The 14,859-nt window shown below is 37.9% G+C and overlaps 1 protein-coding gene across 1 annotated transcript in view; it reads right to left on the minus strand.

The window, feature by feature from the left end:
- PTPRQ (protein tyrosine phosphatase receptor type Q) overlaps nucleotides 1-14,659 on the minus strand; it is a 228,069-nt gene extending 213,410 nt beyond the window's left edge. Inside the window, exons 1-11 of the mRNA XM_075274511.1 lie at nucleotides 14,612-14,659; nucleotides 13,736-13,883; nucleotides 12,417-12,548; nucleotides 10,145-10,399; nucleotides 8,972-9,189; nucleotides 7,542-7,731; nucleotides 6,685-6,969; nucleotides 6,143-6,427; nucleotides 2,286-2,552; nucleotides 1,809-2,075; nucleotides 706-836 (exon numbers count right to left, since the gene is read on the minus strand). Coding sequence (XP_075130612.1) covers nucleotides 706-836; nucleotides 1,809-2,075; nucleotides 2,286-2,552; nucleotides 6,143-6,427; nucleotides 6,685-6,969; nucleotides 7,542-7,731; nucleotides 8,972-9,189; nucleotides 10,145-10,399; nucleotides 12,417-12,548; nucleotides 13,736-13,883; nucleotides 14,612-14,659 — 2,226 coding nt within the window. The remainder of the gene's footprint in view (nucleotides 1-705; nucleotides 837-1,808; nucleotides 2,076-2,285; nucleotides 2,553-6,142; nucleotides 6,428-6,684; nucleotides 6,970-7,541; nucleotides 7,732-8,971; nucleotides 9,190-10,144; nucleotides 10,400-12,416; nucleotides 12,549-13,735; nucleotides 13,884-14,611) is intronic.
- Nucleotides 14,660-14,859: the final 200 nt, after the last annotated feature.

Here is a 14,859-nt window from a genome sequence, read left to right on the forward strand (position 1 = left end):
AGAGTAATTAAATAAAAACCATCAAAATGTCAAACAAAAGCCCGAAAATGGTATAAATGAAAAGTACAACTTATCTAGTAAAAAAGACTTCTTACACAGCTATGTACATAGAAATATAAATTTTTTTTACTGGTGTCAGAATATGGCGACATATTTGGAGTTTTGTTAAGGTGGTAAAGCATAAAGATTATTATGCAAATCACTATAATTGTAGCAGCCCACAGAATATATGTAACATTTCACCTTGGCTGTACAGTGAAGAATGTAAAACAAAACCCAAAAGAAAATGGAGCAAATCCAGTTGTTCTTATTTCTCACTCATTCTGAACATTTTTCCAGCTCCCCAATACATTGTACTTCGTAATGGTACCATTTAACATTTTGTACAATTTGATCCACAAATAATAAGCTTCTAGATCTGTTAATGGAAAAATAAAAAAGCTATGGCTTTGAAAGGTGGGAGTAAAAAACAAAAATTAAAAAAACAAAAAATAGCTGCAGCAGGAAGAGGTTACATTTCTTTGATCTCCTTTATACAGTACTTTAACAAAATGCAATATTATTTGTACATTATATTTAGCTATACAAATAAGCTTTTTAGAGCCAATAAATATGACATAAAACAGTTGGCATTTTATCAATGATGTCACTTTGACAACCGGTACATGCTGTCCTGTCTGGCTGGGAAGTCATATTTCCACTTACTGTAATAAAGTTGGAACAATTTTTGCAAATAATTTCATACTGCTGAAAACTTCCTTCAGCTCTGTCCCAAATGACTTGTACAGTATATTCAGTCACCTCCCCTTCACGTACATTAGTTGGGCTTGCCAGGCCTATTTAAGAAAATAGTAAATTAATATTTCCAAAGTAATATACATACAGGATACATTTACAAAGTGAGTGTTTTTTGTCTTGAAATGCTGGTATCTATTAATAAAAGTCAATTCAAAAAGCTGTATTCTGTCATTAACCATCAAACACTACACCAGGTGCAGATAGATAGATAGATAGATAGATAGATAGATAGATAGATAGATAGATAGATAGAGAGAGAGAATTCCAGCTGAACTCTTGAGTAAATAGTTTAAAGAAATGTTACAGTAATATAAAACATGGCTGCTTCTATGTAGAAACAGCACTGGTATTGCAACTCATGTGCAACCTCCACACTCTTTAATGATATATGTGTGCCTGCATATCCTATACCCTATATATTATAAGTGTCAGTCAAGTTTCTTCTGGCTCCACTAAAAAAAGAGTGATTTTGAGGTCACCTACCCCACACCTCTACAGAACGTTTGTGTTCTTTCACTGCATGACCAGAGTAGCCCAATTCAAACAGTGCATGCTGAATCTGAGATGATCCATATTCTACAAAATATATTGCAGGCCCCATGTGTATAAGTAGAACTTAGGAACATCTGAACAGTTTTGCCCGTTCTTATGGTTCATCAGATGACCAGAACAATAGAAAAATGGAAATGGAAAGAAGCTGATCCATTCTATGACAACACGAATGGAGCCCAAGGTACCACACAGACTATAATGGGGTTTGTCAGTTGTATCTATATACTGAAATTGCTGACTGGAGAAATTGGGTTTTCAGCACTTTTTCATCCTGCAATTTATGACAGATCTGTGCATAATAGACACAGATATAAACAGATATCTGGTAACTGGTCCTGATATAAACTTAGACTTACCTGGGCAACTGGGAGTTTTTATCTGCTGTACCCAAAATATGCTACAAAACATATTTTGTCCTACCATTTTGCTGAAATGATCACATAAAACTCCATACTTACATGTTTTGACTGATGATAATGTGAATGGAGTGCTTAGCATGTCTTTACTTCTGGTGTAAACAATGAAATCATACTCAGTGCCTGGCAAAAGCTGGTCGATCAGATATTTGCCATGTGCCACAAGTGCCAAAGAAACTGTTCTATTGTCACCATTTGTGTTTGTTACTAATATGCTATCCAATATTCCCACATCAGGTTTTTGAACAAAGAGCTCAACGTTGTGTGTGTCTTCCTTGACTGGGACCACAAAGGTAACTGGTTTAGGTCCTATAAGTGAAGGAAAAAAGAATTTTAATCATCACTATAGTTCTAACTGCTGAGTCTATGAAACAAAAGTGTGACTGCGCCCTGACAATGGTAAAATTGATCTTACCACATGATTCTTCTATTGCTCTGCCATTTGTGTTATCAACTTTCTATTAAATTAAATACATTTATACAAAAACCTAACCAAAAAGGATCTATAAAAATACATACTTAGTGTTTGCTGTAGGGTTTTCATTTCACTTCTGTTTCCATTCATCACTACAGAAAGTCCTATTTCATAGGTCATTCCAGGTATTAATGCTCCGACACGGAAATTGTCAGTGTCATTCACATCATAAGAGACTTCTGAATTATCCACAAGAGATTTGACGTGAATGTAGATTTGATGAAGATCTTGAGGAGAATCCCACTGGAGGACTAAATTGTCTTCTTCTACAGAATTTGGTTCGATGCCGATTCTATCCAATGGATTTACCTCTAGATAAAAATAAATTGATTATTATATATTTTCTGTTATTATAAAAATCTATAGCTTGGGCAGAATAGCACTGATCTATACTATTTCCAGTCTAGTCAGCAAACTCCAAAGCACAACGTCCATCAAGTTTAAAAGAATGACACTTAATAAATAAATTACTGTCTTTATTTGTTTGGTTACCTACCTAGAGAGAGTCTATCACCTTCCCAACCCTGTAAAATTATCCCTATTGTGGGTCATTCCGTGTCAAGTGAACCAATGATTTTTCCCTCTATATTTTTAATTCTTTTGAGATTTTGTTATTTGGTAATAGTGTGTCAGAGAATGCAAAATGTGAAGAAAAAAAAATTCTAGAAATTTTTTTGAATTTTTAATTGATTTTCAAAGTTCAGAAAAAGTGCGAATTTCTGTGTTGCCTGCCTTTACATTTCTCCTCATAACTTAGGCTAGAAAAAAGATAGAGAAACAAAATAAACGCCATTCTACTCAGAACTATACAGGCTTTCACCAAATATGTCACAAGAGTATCTTTGTTAATATTTTACCCATGTGAACGCAAACGCAAAATTTTAAAACGCATTTCCGAAAAAAACGTTTTATTTAAAAATTTCAAAAAAATGCACATGGGCCTGCTATGCCCTTAGCCACATCTGTACCAAAATTCAAGTTGGGATCACGATGGGATAATATTTTAAAATATAACTATTACAGTGTAATTCCGAAAATCTTGACTTCAGATCTGTTCAGCCTGTGGTCTAAAAGTGTGGGGTCTATATGTGAGATATGTACAGAGAATGATTCACCTCACAAAATGTTAATGTTAACTAGTGTCAGACTAGCAGTATACAGGTCCTGTAATATGACACTAGAGTGGGACCATCTCTCTCAGAGGTGTGTTCATGTATTGTACAAACCAGGACTATGAAGAGGAGGAGTTTGTTAAAACATCGGTTACAGGAAGCAGAACCCATCCAAGGGACTCAGCCATACCACACTTTCATTCCATGTAGTGAAACAGAAATAAAAACAAGGATTTTTTCATTCAGCAATGACAGTGAAGTCCATGAAGTGGTAGAAGGCAGCACAAGATTGGCAATGGATGACATAACTGGTTATGTGACCTGTGAATATGATCGGCGCTGGTGGCTGGCTACTGTACTCTCCAAAGATTGTGAAAATGAAGACATAAAATTGCCTTTTTTGCATCCTTCTGGTCCAGCACCATCCTTTGTGTATCCAAGAAAACCAGACATTTTACAAGTCAACAAAAATCAGATATTAACTCAGGTGGAGCCTAACACCATGACAGGCTGTACATACTCTTTGACACAAAAGGAAATGGCCATTGCTAGTAAGCGCTTATGGACAAGATTACATTTCACTCACTAGAAAGGACAAATTGATGATAAAAGGCCGGTAGTTTATAAACCTCCTATTAATTGTTTGATTAGTTCATATTTTATAGAATGAGGATTTATCTACCGGACTATTTTTCTTAATAAATTACATGTTTAGTGATATAATAAAAAAACAATTGTTACATGTAGAAATAGGTGTTATAAATATTGGTTCTTTTAACCTTGTTAACATATAATTAGGATGAGACTATTTAGAAAATTGCACTTGAGGATATGAGCAGCTTTTTTCTTTCGGTTTGTTCAATGCATTCAGGTTGAAAATGCTGAACAAGCTGTGTTCTGATGATAAGATGTATTTGTTCTGGCACTTACAGTATTTGTTTTTTATGTTTTTTTATTGTTGGATATAAATGTTAAATTCAGCAAGTTGTAATTTGAAAAGAAAAAAGAAAGAAGCCACACAAACATAAAATCAGATGATTCAAGGCTTAAAAAAAAAAATTAAAAAAAATTGATCCCAATTTGGTCCCAAGTTGAAAACCTGTACAAATATAACCAAGAACACAAGTAACACAAATGCATTTTTTCACAATTTTAAAACATACGTTTTTTTCACAATTGCGCATCAAAATTTTGAATTTGATTTCTCCAAAACAAAATATAAAGAAACATCGTCTTGAGACATATCAAATGAAAGCCGGTACCGCTCTGAGAAAAATGATGCCTCTCCCACCTATTTATCTTAATTCTAGCTTAAGATATGTTAAAAAATGTAAAGCCATACCAGGCCAAAATTCACACGTTTTCAAAACTTTAGAAGTCTATAAAAAATTAACTGATGAAGAAAAAAATTCAAAACTTTTTATTTGTAATTAACTTAAGTTGTACTTCATAAAAAATAAAAATAAAAAAAATCTAAAGACGTCAGGTAAAAAAAATATTCCTATTTGGATCACTTGATATGGAATGACCCTCGTGCTGTAGATGCTGCAACATAAATCATACTTTTTTATGTTTGAGATTGTGCCTTGAATGCCGAGAAAAAGAAGTTTTAACCACTATGCAAATAGTCAGTTGGAGCTGGGGGGAGGGGGGGTTCCCAGAGATCCCACAGTACCACTCTTGTTGAAAACATGGGAGTGTTCAGGCCTGATGCTGATATCAGTACTGCCTCTGTGCCATCAACCAAAGTGCAGATGATGTATCATAGTTACATAGTAGATGAGATTGGATAAAGACAACAGTCCATCAAGTCCAACCTATAATCCTACAATCCCCTACAGTCATGATCCAGAGGAAGGAAAAAAAAACATGAGGCTTATGCCAATTGCCCCATTTCAGGGGAAAAAAATCCTTCCCGAAGGAATATGGACAGAGGAAATATCTAACTCACTAAGAACTATATTGCTCCTTGTTAACTGCCAATAGCTTGGTTCATCTGTAATAAACCTTGCTATAGCAATTTTGTATAATCTTTGCTAATCCACTTTACATTTAGTTAACTGATTAAAGGACATGGATGTATAAGAGTTAACTCAAACAGCAGCATGATATATCTTATCAAAGAAAACAACCAATGAAAAATCATTGGGAAAACAATATGTATATTGGTATCATGCCTTGAGAAGGTACATTTATGTGTTCACTTGCTGTTGTACTGTTGAATCATGTGTGCATGTTTACAGCCACAAGTGAAAGTGTATTCTTTAGTGTGCACTAGTCATGTCTACATCATGGTTATTGCCCAGGGCCACAACCACAAGGTGGGGAAATTAGTAAAGGACTCACATAGTCATGTACCTCTGTCAGTCCCTTAAAAATAAATGCATTGGTAGTCATGCATACTCACCACCATTTCAGTTACATGGGATACTTGAAGAAACCCATTCTTGTGATGGAGCAGCCAGACCACCAGCAATCGGAAACTTAGAAGTGGTTATTTCCCTTTAATACCCCAACACTGGCTGATATTCAAACAGTAACCCTTTGGAAAATCGGGGTCAGGTTAAAGACTGTCTAGTCTGACTTTGCACTAAATCAGACAATAGTAGTTAATCTGCCCCAATATCTGTGTATTATTTCTACAGTATGACATCATTACTACGTATTACTGTTTTATGACTTTATCAACAGCTTCAATATTCACAACAGTTTAAAATGCCATGGAAGACAAATTGTTTGGCATGGACCTAAATGTCTTGTTCGATATACACTAACAATATATACTATACCTGTTATGAATGATAAGCTCCTTTCCAAAGAACTTAATTTTCCAGTCTCTGCTATAGTTTGTACAAATATCTTGTACTTATGATATGGTTTCAAATTTTTAATAGTAGTTGAAGTGTGATTCGATTCTTTCATGAATGATAAAATTGAGTTTTCTTCTATGTCCCAGACAGTTAAATGGTAGCCACAGATGAATTTGCCAAATGGGCTTGTTGGTGGTTTCCAATTCAGAGATATACAAGATGATGATATGTTTACAACATTCAAATTACTGGGATTTAAAGGTCCTGGTAAAAGAATTAAAAGGAAAAACAGACAAATAAGAGAATTTAAGTTAAACAAATTGAAATTAAATTTAATTAGAGTTGTACCCCAATATGATCTTTGTCTACAAATGTACCCCCTGCACCATCCCAGCACATTAAAATTGCAAAAAGCTCCCGAAAATGTCACTTTTAGATTGCAGATTTTGAATTTATGACTAGTGCCATAAACACATTTTAACACTTTGACTTCATGATTTTGACACATACATTTAACTTACTTGTTAGTATTGAGATAACTGGACTTAAATTATACTGTGACCCTGTGTCATCCTTTATACACAAAATAAAATGATACTTGAGTCCAGGATTCAGGCTCTGAATGGAGATATTTGTAGAATTTTGCCTTATATTTTCAAAGTACCCATTTGAACTATTGGAATAAATTTTCAAATACAGATAAAAGCCTATTTCAGCTGAAAAAGGAAAATGGCTCCATCTAAACTGCACTTCACTCTCTGAAACATCTTTCACCGAATATGTAAACTTTTCTGAAACATCTGGGACTGCAAAAGAAAAAGAAAATAAGCAATGTAATATTTTTTTTGTTCAGAAATACTCCCAAATTGCATGATGGCTGAGGCCGCATGTTACGGAAACATATCATTTTTGGCTTTTGTGAAAAGGCAGTGGGAAAAAAAACAGTATTTTACAGTCCTAGCAAAATCTATGACATTTCATTCAATCTCATCTGTACATGCATTTTTTATGCTACCTTTGTTCTCTGCTGCGTTTTATTTTCATAGTGTTTTCAGCTGTGTTTTGCTGTGTGGGACCTTACAAAATCTAGGGCCCCATGTAGCGAGCCACAGAAAAAACCCCACTGTGATTGTTTATTGCAGATTTTTTTTTACTGCAATATGTGGATGGGATCATCCATAATCCCATTCACTTTGCAGGTACTATAATGCGCAGAGTTTTCAACCACCGCCAAAATGCTGCATATTCGCAACGTGTGGCCCCCAGCCTCAATCAGAGATAGAAGAAGAAGAAGAAGAAGAAGAAGAAGAAGAAGAAGAAGAAGAAGAAGAAGAAGAAGAAGAAGAAGAAGAAGAAGAAGATAATCTTGGATACTCACATTCATATTCACAAATATATGGTAAGGCCATGTGGCAAAAAAACGCTGTATAAAAATAATTTCGACCTGTTGCATTTTGCTGTAGGGCATAACAGTCTGTATCATTTTTAGGCAAATGCGACAACAACGTCACTTCATATGAATCTAAAGAATAAGCAGATCCGTCTGTCCACAAAAGTTCTTCTTCAACCTATAAAAAGTATAATTGCCAAGCCATGCAATTACTATGTTATTAGATAACCTTCATGATCCATCAATCTATTGTAACAAGCAGAGGACCAAAAGAATGATAAAAATTAACTTTTAGTATAAATTATAATAATAAATGTTCATGTTAAGACGGTCAAAAAACATCACTAATTTAAGTGCACATAATAAACCGCTCTCTAGATAAAAGAGGAACGGTCTTACTCGAACCTACTGAGAGACGATGGGGACTCAACAGGACTTGCAGATGAAGGGCTTGTGCCCCAAATGTCATTGCTAGGACCTGTAATTGGGCCTCAGAGGTCTCAAAGGTCTCATGGGGCACACATGGGGCGCAATGATGACTTTACACTCATGTGACCACTAGGGCTCAATCATAGTGGCCCAATCACAGAGCCCAGCCGTGACGTCGGGGGCACGTGACCACAGTCACCTACCAGGAAAAGCCCCGGAAAGGATGCTGAGGTCAGGAGAGGTGAGTATAAGTATTTTTTTTTATTTTTAGCCACCTCTCCTGGACTGGCATCAATTGGAAAGGGTCCCAGCAATAGTCAAACCCCTTTCCATTAACATTATGTATAGCGGTCAGGGAACCAGGCTTTCCCAAAAAATTATCATGGTCATTTCAATCTGGCCACGGGCCCCATACTCCTCCCAGACCGGTTGTGCGATCGTTACATCACTGCCAGGAGGGATGGTAGTGGTCACCTGCTTCTTTATGTAGATGTCATTTCAGCCATCCAGTACATTTATATATAATAAAGTGGGTAATTCATGAATTCTTATACCCATTTTATTATATTGTAATACAGGCTGTGCAAGCTGTTGTCCACTGCCAATCTCTATGTAGTGCAATGAATGTACTATGGCATGCACCACTCATGCAGAGGTTGGGGTTGCAGGGGCCCACTAGTTTTCCTGGGTGAGAACCTCATCGATGGGATTCACCTGCTCCTCTATGGGCCAATCCGAGGCTGGTTGCATTTAGTCCACAACCAAATTTTTGCAATAATAATATGATTATTGTTAATAATTTTTTCTATTTTTTTTGTACAAGTTCCCCTAGAGTTTATTTTATAAATTGCATACCAATACAAATACATAAGTGAATATTCATCAGTCTTCTGTAGTTTTTACCATTAACAAGCAGATATTGTAAAGCCATTTATTAATCAGTAGTAAGTAAAGTAGGTAGATTGCAAAAAATAAAAACTTGCACAAACCTTTAAATCAGAGAGACCGCTCCAGAGCAAGATTAATTCACTCTTCATACTCAGGAAAGAAGATAAAAATGAATGTTCTTCGCTTGTTTGAACATTTACAAGATGCGCTCCATTGTGAAGCGATTCACAGTTTTGTTCTGCACTTGCCCAAGGCTTATTATAATGCATCAACTTATAGCAGCTGCTTTTATATGCAACCCAGCCCTTAGAACAGAGCCCTGAAATCAGGAAAGAGTGTAAATGTAAGAACATAATGATATTTACTGACATACAGCCACATTTTGCCAAACCTTTTGACTAATTGTAATTGTACTATACATAATGCATACAGAACATTTTTTTGAGCAGTCTACTTCTTTAGAGGGTCATTCAACTCCATCCCTACTGCTTGAATGACATCTTGCTCATGGTCTGGATCAGCCATAAAAAGCACTGGCTGTACTGTGCATGCTTGAGGATGCCAGGCTGCACCCAGCAGAGCAGGCAGCTTCAGATGGAGGCAGCTGCAGACTAAGGCCGGGTTCACATGATGTCTTTTGTCACGTAATTTGCCACGTAGACGCTGCGGGAGCTTTTGCGGGCCGTATATGCTCCCATTGTTTTCAATGGGAGCCGGTACCGTATATGCGACGCTATTTTGCGGCCGTGATTTTGCGGCGGCCGCAAAATAGCGCTGCGTATACGGTATCGGCTCCCATTGAAAACAATGGGAGCGTATACGGCCCGCAAAAGCTCCCGCGGCGTCTACGTGGCACATTACGTGCCAAAAGACATCGTGTGAACCCGGCCGAAGTGTTACAAACTGGGAGATGTCACTTAAAGAATGGGGGAATGGGGTCAGAAGCTTGGCAGTAGTTAAGGGATGTTTTCTAGAATGGAGAACAAAGCCCCAGCAGGGCAAACAATTCCCCTAAGGCTCAGGCCCCACATTGCGAAAAGGATGCCTTTTGTATTACAGATTTTGCTGCAACTTTTGGGCCATGGCAAGGAGTGAAAGTAACAGAAGAGAAAACTATAAGTAAAAGTATAAATGCTTCTTTTATGTTTCCCATTCCTTTACGAGCCGCTCTTGACTTTGGCTGTAAAAAATGCAGCAAAATTTCCTACCTTTACTCTTTATGTGGCAGCTTTTTGATATCTTTTGATGTTATAATATATATTAAATGGTCATACCTGTTTCAACTTGAATATCCATTTTCTGAATCACATTAATAGAGCTGGAATAATACTGTTTCACAACAAACTGAAAATTGTAAAGAGATCCTGGATGCAAATTGGTCACTTCGTAAAACTTGTCATTCAGCATCGTAGCTTCAGCAGAGTAGTTAAAGACATCGGAAACAAAAATGTCTCCACTGATCTTGCTGCAGTTGAATGATACTGAAGTCGTTGTCACAGCAATGGTTACATCTTGTAATTGTATAGGGTCTAAGTGAAAAAGTATAACATTTGTAACTATATCAGGCAGACAGGTATATCAGGTAATCTTCCAAGAACTTTTGTAGTCTAACACGACTCCAAGGCAACTTTTTTTTATTATTTTTTTATTTATTTAATTTTTGACCAGTACAACTAAGATGGTATCAGCTTCTTTTAAGTCTGTTGTTCTGATCCATCGAAGAATCTGAACAACATATTGAAACCTAATGTAATGATGGATGCAAATGGAGCACATTCTGTCTGTACCTGTCATCATTCACTGTAAAGAAAAAACAAGACAGAAGCTTTCTTCCATCTTGTTTGTTATTGCTTTAGATGGAAGATAGAATTGTGACTGGAGGACTTTATCTTCCGTTTGAAAAGTGAACAAAAAAGCACTGTTCTTAGGTTTAAAGGGGTTATCTAGCTTCCAAAAATTATCTGCAAATATATCCACAGCAGTGCTAAATACTTAATGTTCCCTGGCGCAGCCTTTGCTTTGCTTTATTTTAATTGGTGCCCCTGGTATCACTGTTATTTACATGCAACCCCGTCCTTTTTCCACGCTTCTCTGAAATGAAATAACAGGTAATAAAGCACTCACACATCTCACTCACATTCTGTTGTGACGTTTTGTTTGCTAGTTGAACTGCTGACAGGGATGGTAGTGAGCTTGCAAACAAAACATCACAGCTGAGGTCAATGACCTGAAAATAAATAAGATAAACAGTTCTAAATTTAAATAGGATATATAGTAGTAAATGTTTTGGATTGATGCATTCTATCCATATTTTTATTAAACTAGATAACTAAACTAGATTAAATAAATGGTTAAAAAATATAAAAACATCTGGGATTAAAGGAGTTATCTAGGAGTATGCAACAGATGACCTATCATTAGGCCTTGAATGAGACCATAAATAGCTACCAGCAATGGCATAACTACCACAGGGTGGCGTTACTACCTTGAGGGGCCTGGGCCCCCTGACTACTTAATGCCAACAATTTATTTATTTTTTTTGAGGCCTGGGCCCCGAAATCCGGGCCTCGAGAAGTCGGGGTTGGGCACAGGGACGTAGGCAGTCCTATTTCTAGCCTTAGAAGGGTTTTTTTTCTCTTGTTGAAGATTGAAGAGGACCTTCCACAGTATGTCCCCTCCCTCAGTGAGTGTCCTGACGCTGGGGGCACGAGACATTGTGAAGGAAGAAGATAGCTCTTGTGGAGGATCCATTCTGTGGAGAAAGCAGCGCAGCTCTGATCCCTTCTGGAGAGTGGAGACTGGTGAGGTGAACGTGGATCATGGTCACATATGCATGCAGGGCAGGCTGTATAGCACACAGTACTGTGCTGGCAGCTGCCTGCTTCTTTCCAATAATTAGAATATGTTTGCAGCCTGGGGAAGAAGGGGGCAAGTGCCACATTCAGTGTCTGTGAAGAGTGTTTTAAGTGAGAACTGTGAGAACACTCTTCACTGACACTGAGTGTGGCACTTGTCCCACCTTCTTCCCAGGCAGCAAACTTTTTACAGTAAGTATTATGTATTACAGTACATAATACTATGTGCAAGGGCCACTATAGGCTATAATACTGTGTGCAGGGGCCACTATGCAGCATAATACTGTGTAGAGGGGCCACTATGCAGCATAATGGTGCATGCGGGGGGGGGGGCAGGGTCTTCGGGTGGGTGGGAAGGGAGGCGGTTTTCGAGGGGGCGGGCCATATAAAAGTTTGCCATGGAGCCCCACCATTCTTACTTACGCCACTCGGTAGCAGATATAGCAGCTGCTTTGGGACTTAATACCTAAGGGTCTCTATTTCCACAGAGATCTTGTAAATGTTAATGGAAAAACATATGCATTAGTTGCTTTTTTTCTGGTCTGCTTTTTCTGCATTTTCAAAAAAAAACATTAAAAATCCAGTCCACACCATACTGCAAGTATATAGTAAATATGCAATAAAAACAGAGTCAGTAGGGAATATGTGTGACTGTAACTTACAGATAACCTCTATATCTTTGTGTACTTACGTATTAAAAATGATATAACACTTAACATGTTGCCATCTTTCATGGATTTTATGGTGACATTATAAGCTTCTTCTTGGTATAAGTTATTCAATGATATGAAGGGACTGTAAGCTAGCTGAACAACCACTGGTGCTCTCTATGGAGATGAAAACGGAGATGGAGATGTAAATTCTCATGTCTGCACAAACTGAGTAGAGTAAAGTCAAATTTCGGCAATTGGTGAATCTACTACATCATGATATCTTGTCAGAAAACACAACAAAAACAATGAGTAGTCAGGTTAACTCTACTACATCTGTATGAGCACCTAACAGATGCTAAAAACTTGAATTGGTGGAGGTGGTAAAAGGTCCTCTTTTTGTCCACACTTATTTTCTGATAAGCCCAAATCCTTTCTGACAAACCCCACTCACTTGTCAGACAAGGCACAGAAACTGTCTGAAACACATAATATTATCTAGAAATTTAAAGGGATTGTTCCATCACAAGGATCCTATCTATACTGCTTGATAATGTGGATGTAAGACTAAATACATTGCTTCAGCAAAACTGCTTTGTTTGTCCACTATCTTACTTTATTCAGGGGTTTTTTTTACACATCACGTGACTTATCTGGTGATAAGTCAAGTGATGTATTTGCTGCTCTGAGGGGGGGAGGGGCTAAGTGCACGGTAGCGAGCCTGGAGGGGGGGGATAATTTACCCTTTGGGGGGGAGGGGCCGCCAGTACATAGTACTGTAATAGAGAGGCGGATGCTGGGGACGGTTAGACGCCGGCACAGATGCCTGCAACATCGCTATGCTCCTGCCCTGCATGAAGCCAGCAGTGGCAGGAGCGATGCTGCTATTTGGGAAGGGGGGGGGGAGGAGCAGAATAACAGCATCACTCCTGCCACTGCTGGCTTCATGCAGGGCAGGAGCATAGCGAGGTTGCAGGCATCTGTACATCTGTGCCGGCGTCTAACCATCCCTGGCAACCGCCTCTCTATTACAGCGGATGCCGGGTCTGTATTCACATATGCAAAGCCAGCGGCAAGATGCCGCCGGCCCTGCGTGCACACTCATAGATAGTGAGACCAGTCTAGCCTTCACAATGCGAATACAGACCCGGCATCCGCTGTAATAGAGAGAGGCGGATGCCGGGTCTGTATTCACATTGTGAAGGCTAGACTGGTCTATGAGCGTGCACGCAGGGCCTTGCATATGTAACCCCGCCCACCAATGACACAACAAAGCAGGAAGACAGAAGAATTTACAGCAATGAAGACTGGTGAGTATACGACGTGGAAATACCCCTTTAATGTTACATTCACACAATACAAGCGCTTACCTGTTGGTGTGTGCGATTATAGATGTGATATAGCACAAAATAACTATCAGGAGTCTTATTTTCAGGAAACTTATCCCACTCAATTCTAAGTGCAACATTTTTCGGGCCCTTCTTGCCACACTGCACATTCTGTACCATCTAAAAAAATATTGCTTTAAGGTGAAATATTCACATAAGCTTGTGAAATACTCAGTTCATGTACAACAAAACAAAACTAGGTCATAGTATATACAATTAAGTCTCTACACCACTCAAAGTTAATATGTTTATATTTGTATTGATGCTGATGATGAAGTTGTCTTAAAGAAATTTATTGGTGCTTGCCAAGGAACACTGCACCTAGAGGCCAGATGTCTCACCAACCATTCCCTAGCTGTATGATCTTTTATATACGTATAAGAGAGAGCCCTACTGTAATTGAATGAAAACTATCCATTAGATAACTATTACTAATCCAATGATATATGCAGTAGATCTTATTATGCACAAGCTTTTAAGTAACAAAATCCTTCAAAGGCTGCAATTTAGTTCCTAGCCACTGGGTGCCCAGACATAGACACACATAGGATATTACTTTGTGTCACAATATCGCAAGACAATATTGGCTTGATAAGCTTATCATCTCATCACACATATCTAAACATGCCAAGCTAAAAAGATCTTACACCGTTTATGCCACAAGTACTTGGCAGGTCCCACCCTTGAAACTCTAACTAATTGGGAGATAAAGGGTCCTTTGTTATATCAGAGTGGTCTGTTTTCCCATGAAATCAATGGAAAGTTGACTATGCAGGCATGCATCTTTCTCCTTTGAAGTCTTGGATGGCAGTTTTGGAATATGCAGAGATGTCTAATTATGATCATACCTGGAAAAGACCCTTAAAAAGAAGCAGATGAAGAATCATGGTGTCCATTTTCGGAGAGATTATGATGCATCATTTGCCAGATGATTTGGTAAGCCTGGGTAGGAAAAATGTTTAATAAGTTACATTAGAATTAGAAAATAGTGACAATGCCTAATGAATATCATTATTTATAGGCCTGTAATGCAACTACAATACACCCAACTATATGATGATGTAACAATATGTGTTTCTCCATGGCCCTGTTTCTA

Source organism: Leptodactylus fuscus, chromosome 5, assembly GCF_031893055.1.
Source record: "Leptodactylus fuscus isolate aLepFus1 chromosome 5, aLepFus1.hap2, whole genome shotgun sequence".
Classification (NCBI taxonomy): Eukaryota; Metazoa; Chordata; class Amphibia; order Anura; family Leptodactylidae; genus Leptodactylus; species Leptodactylus fuscus.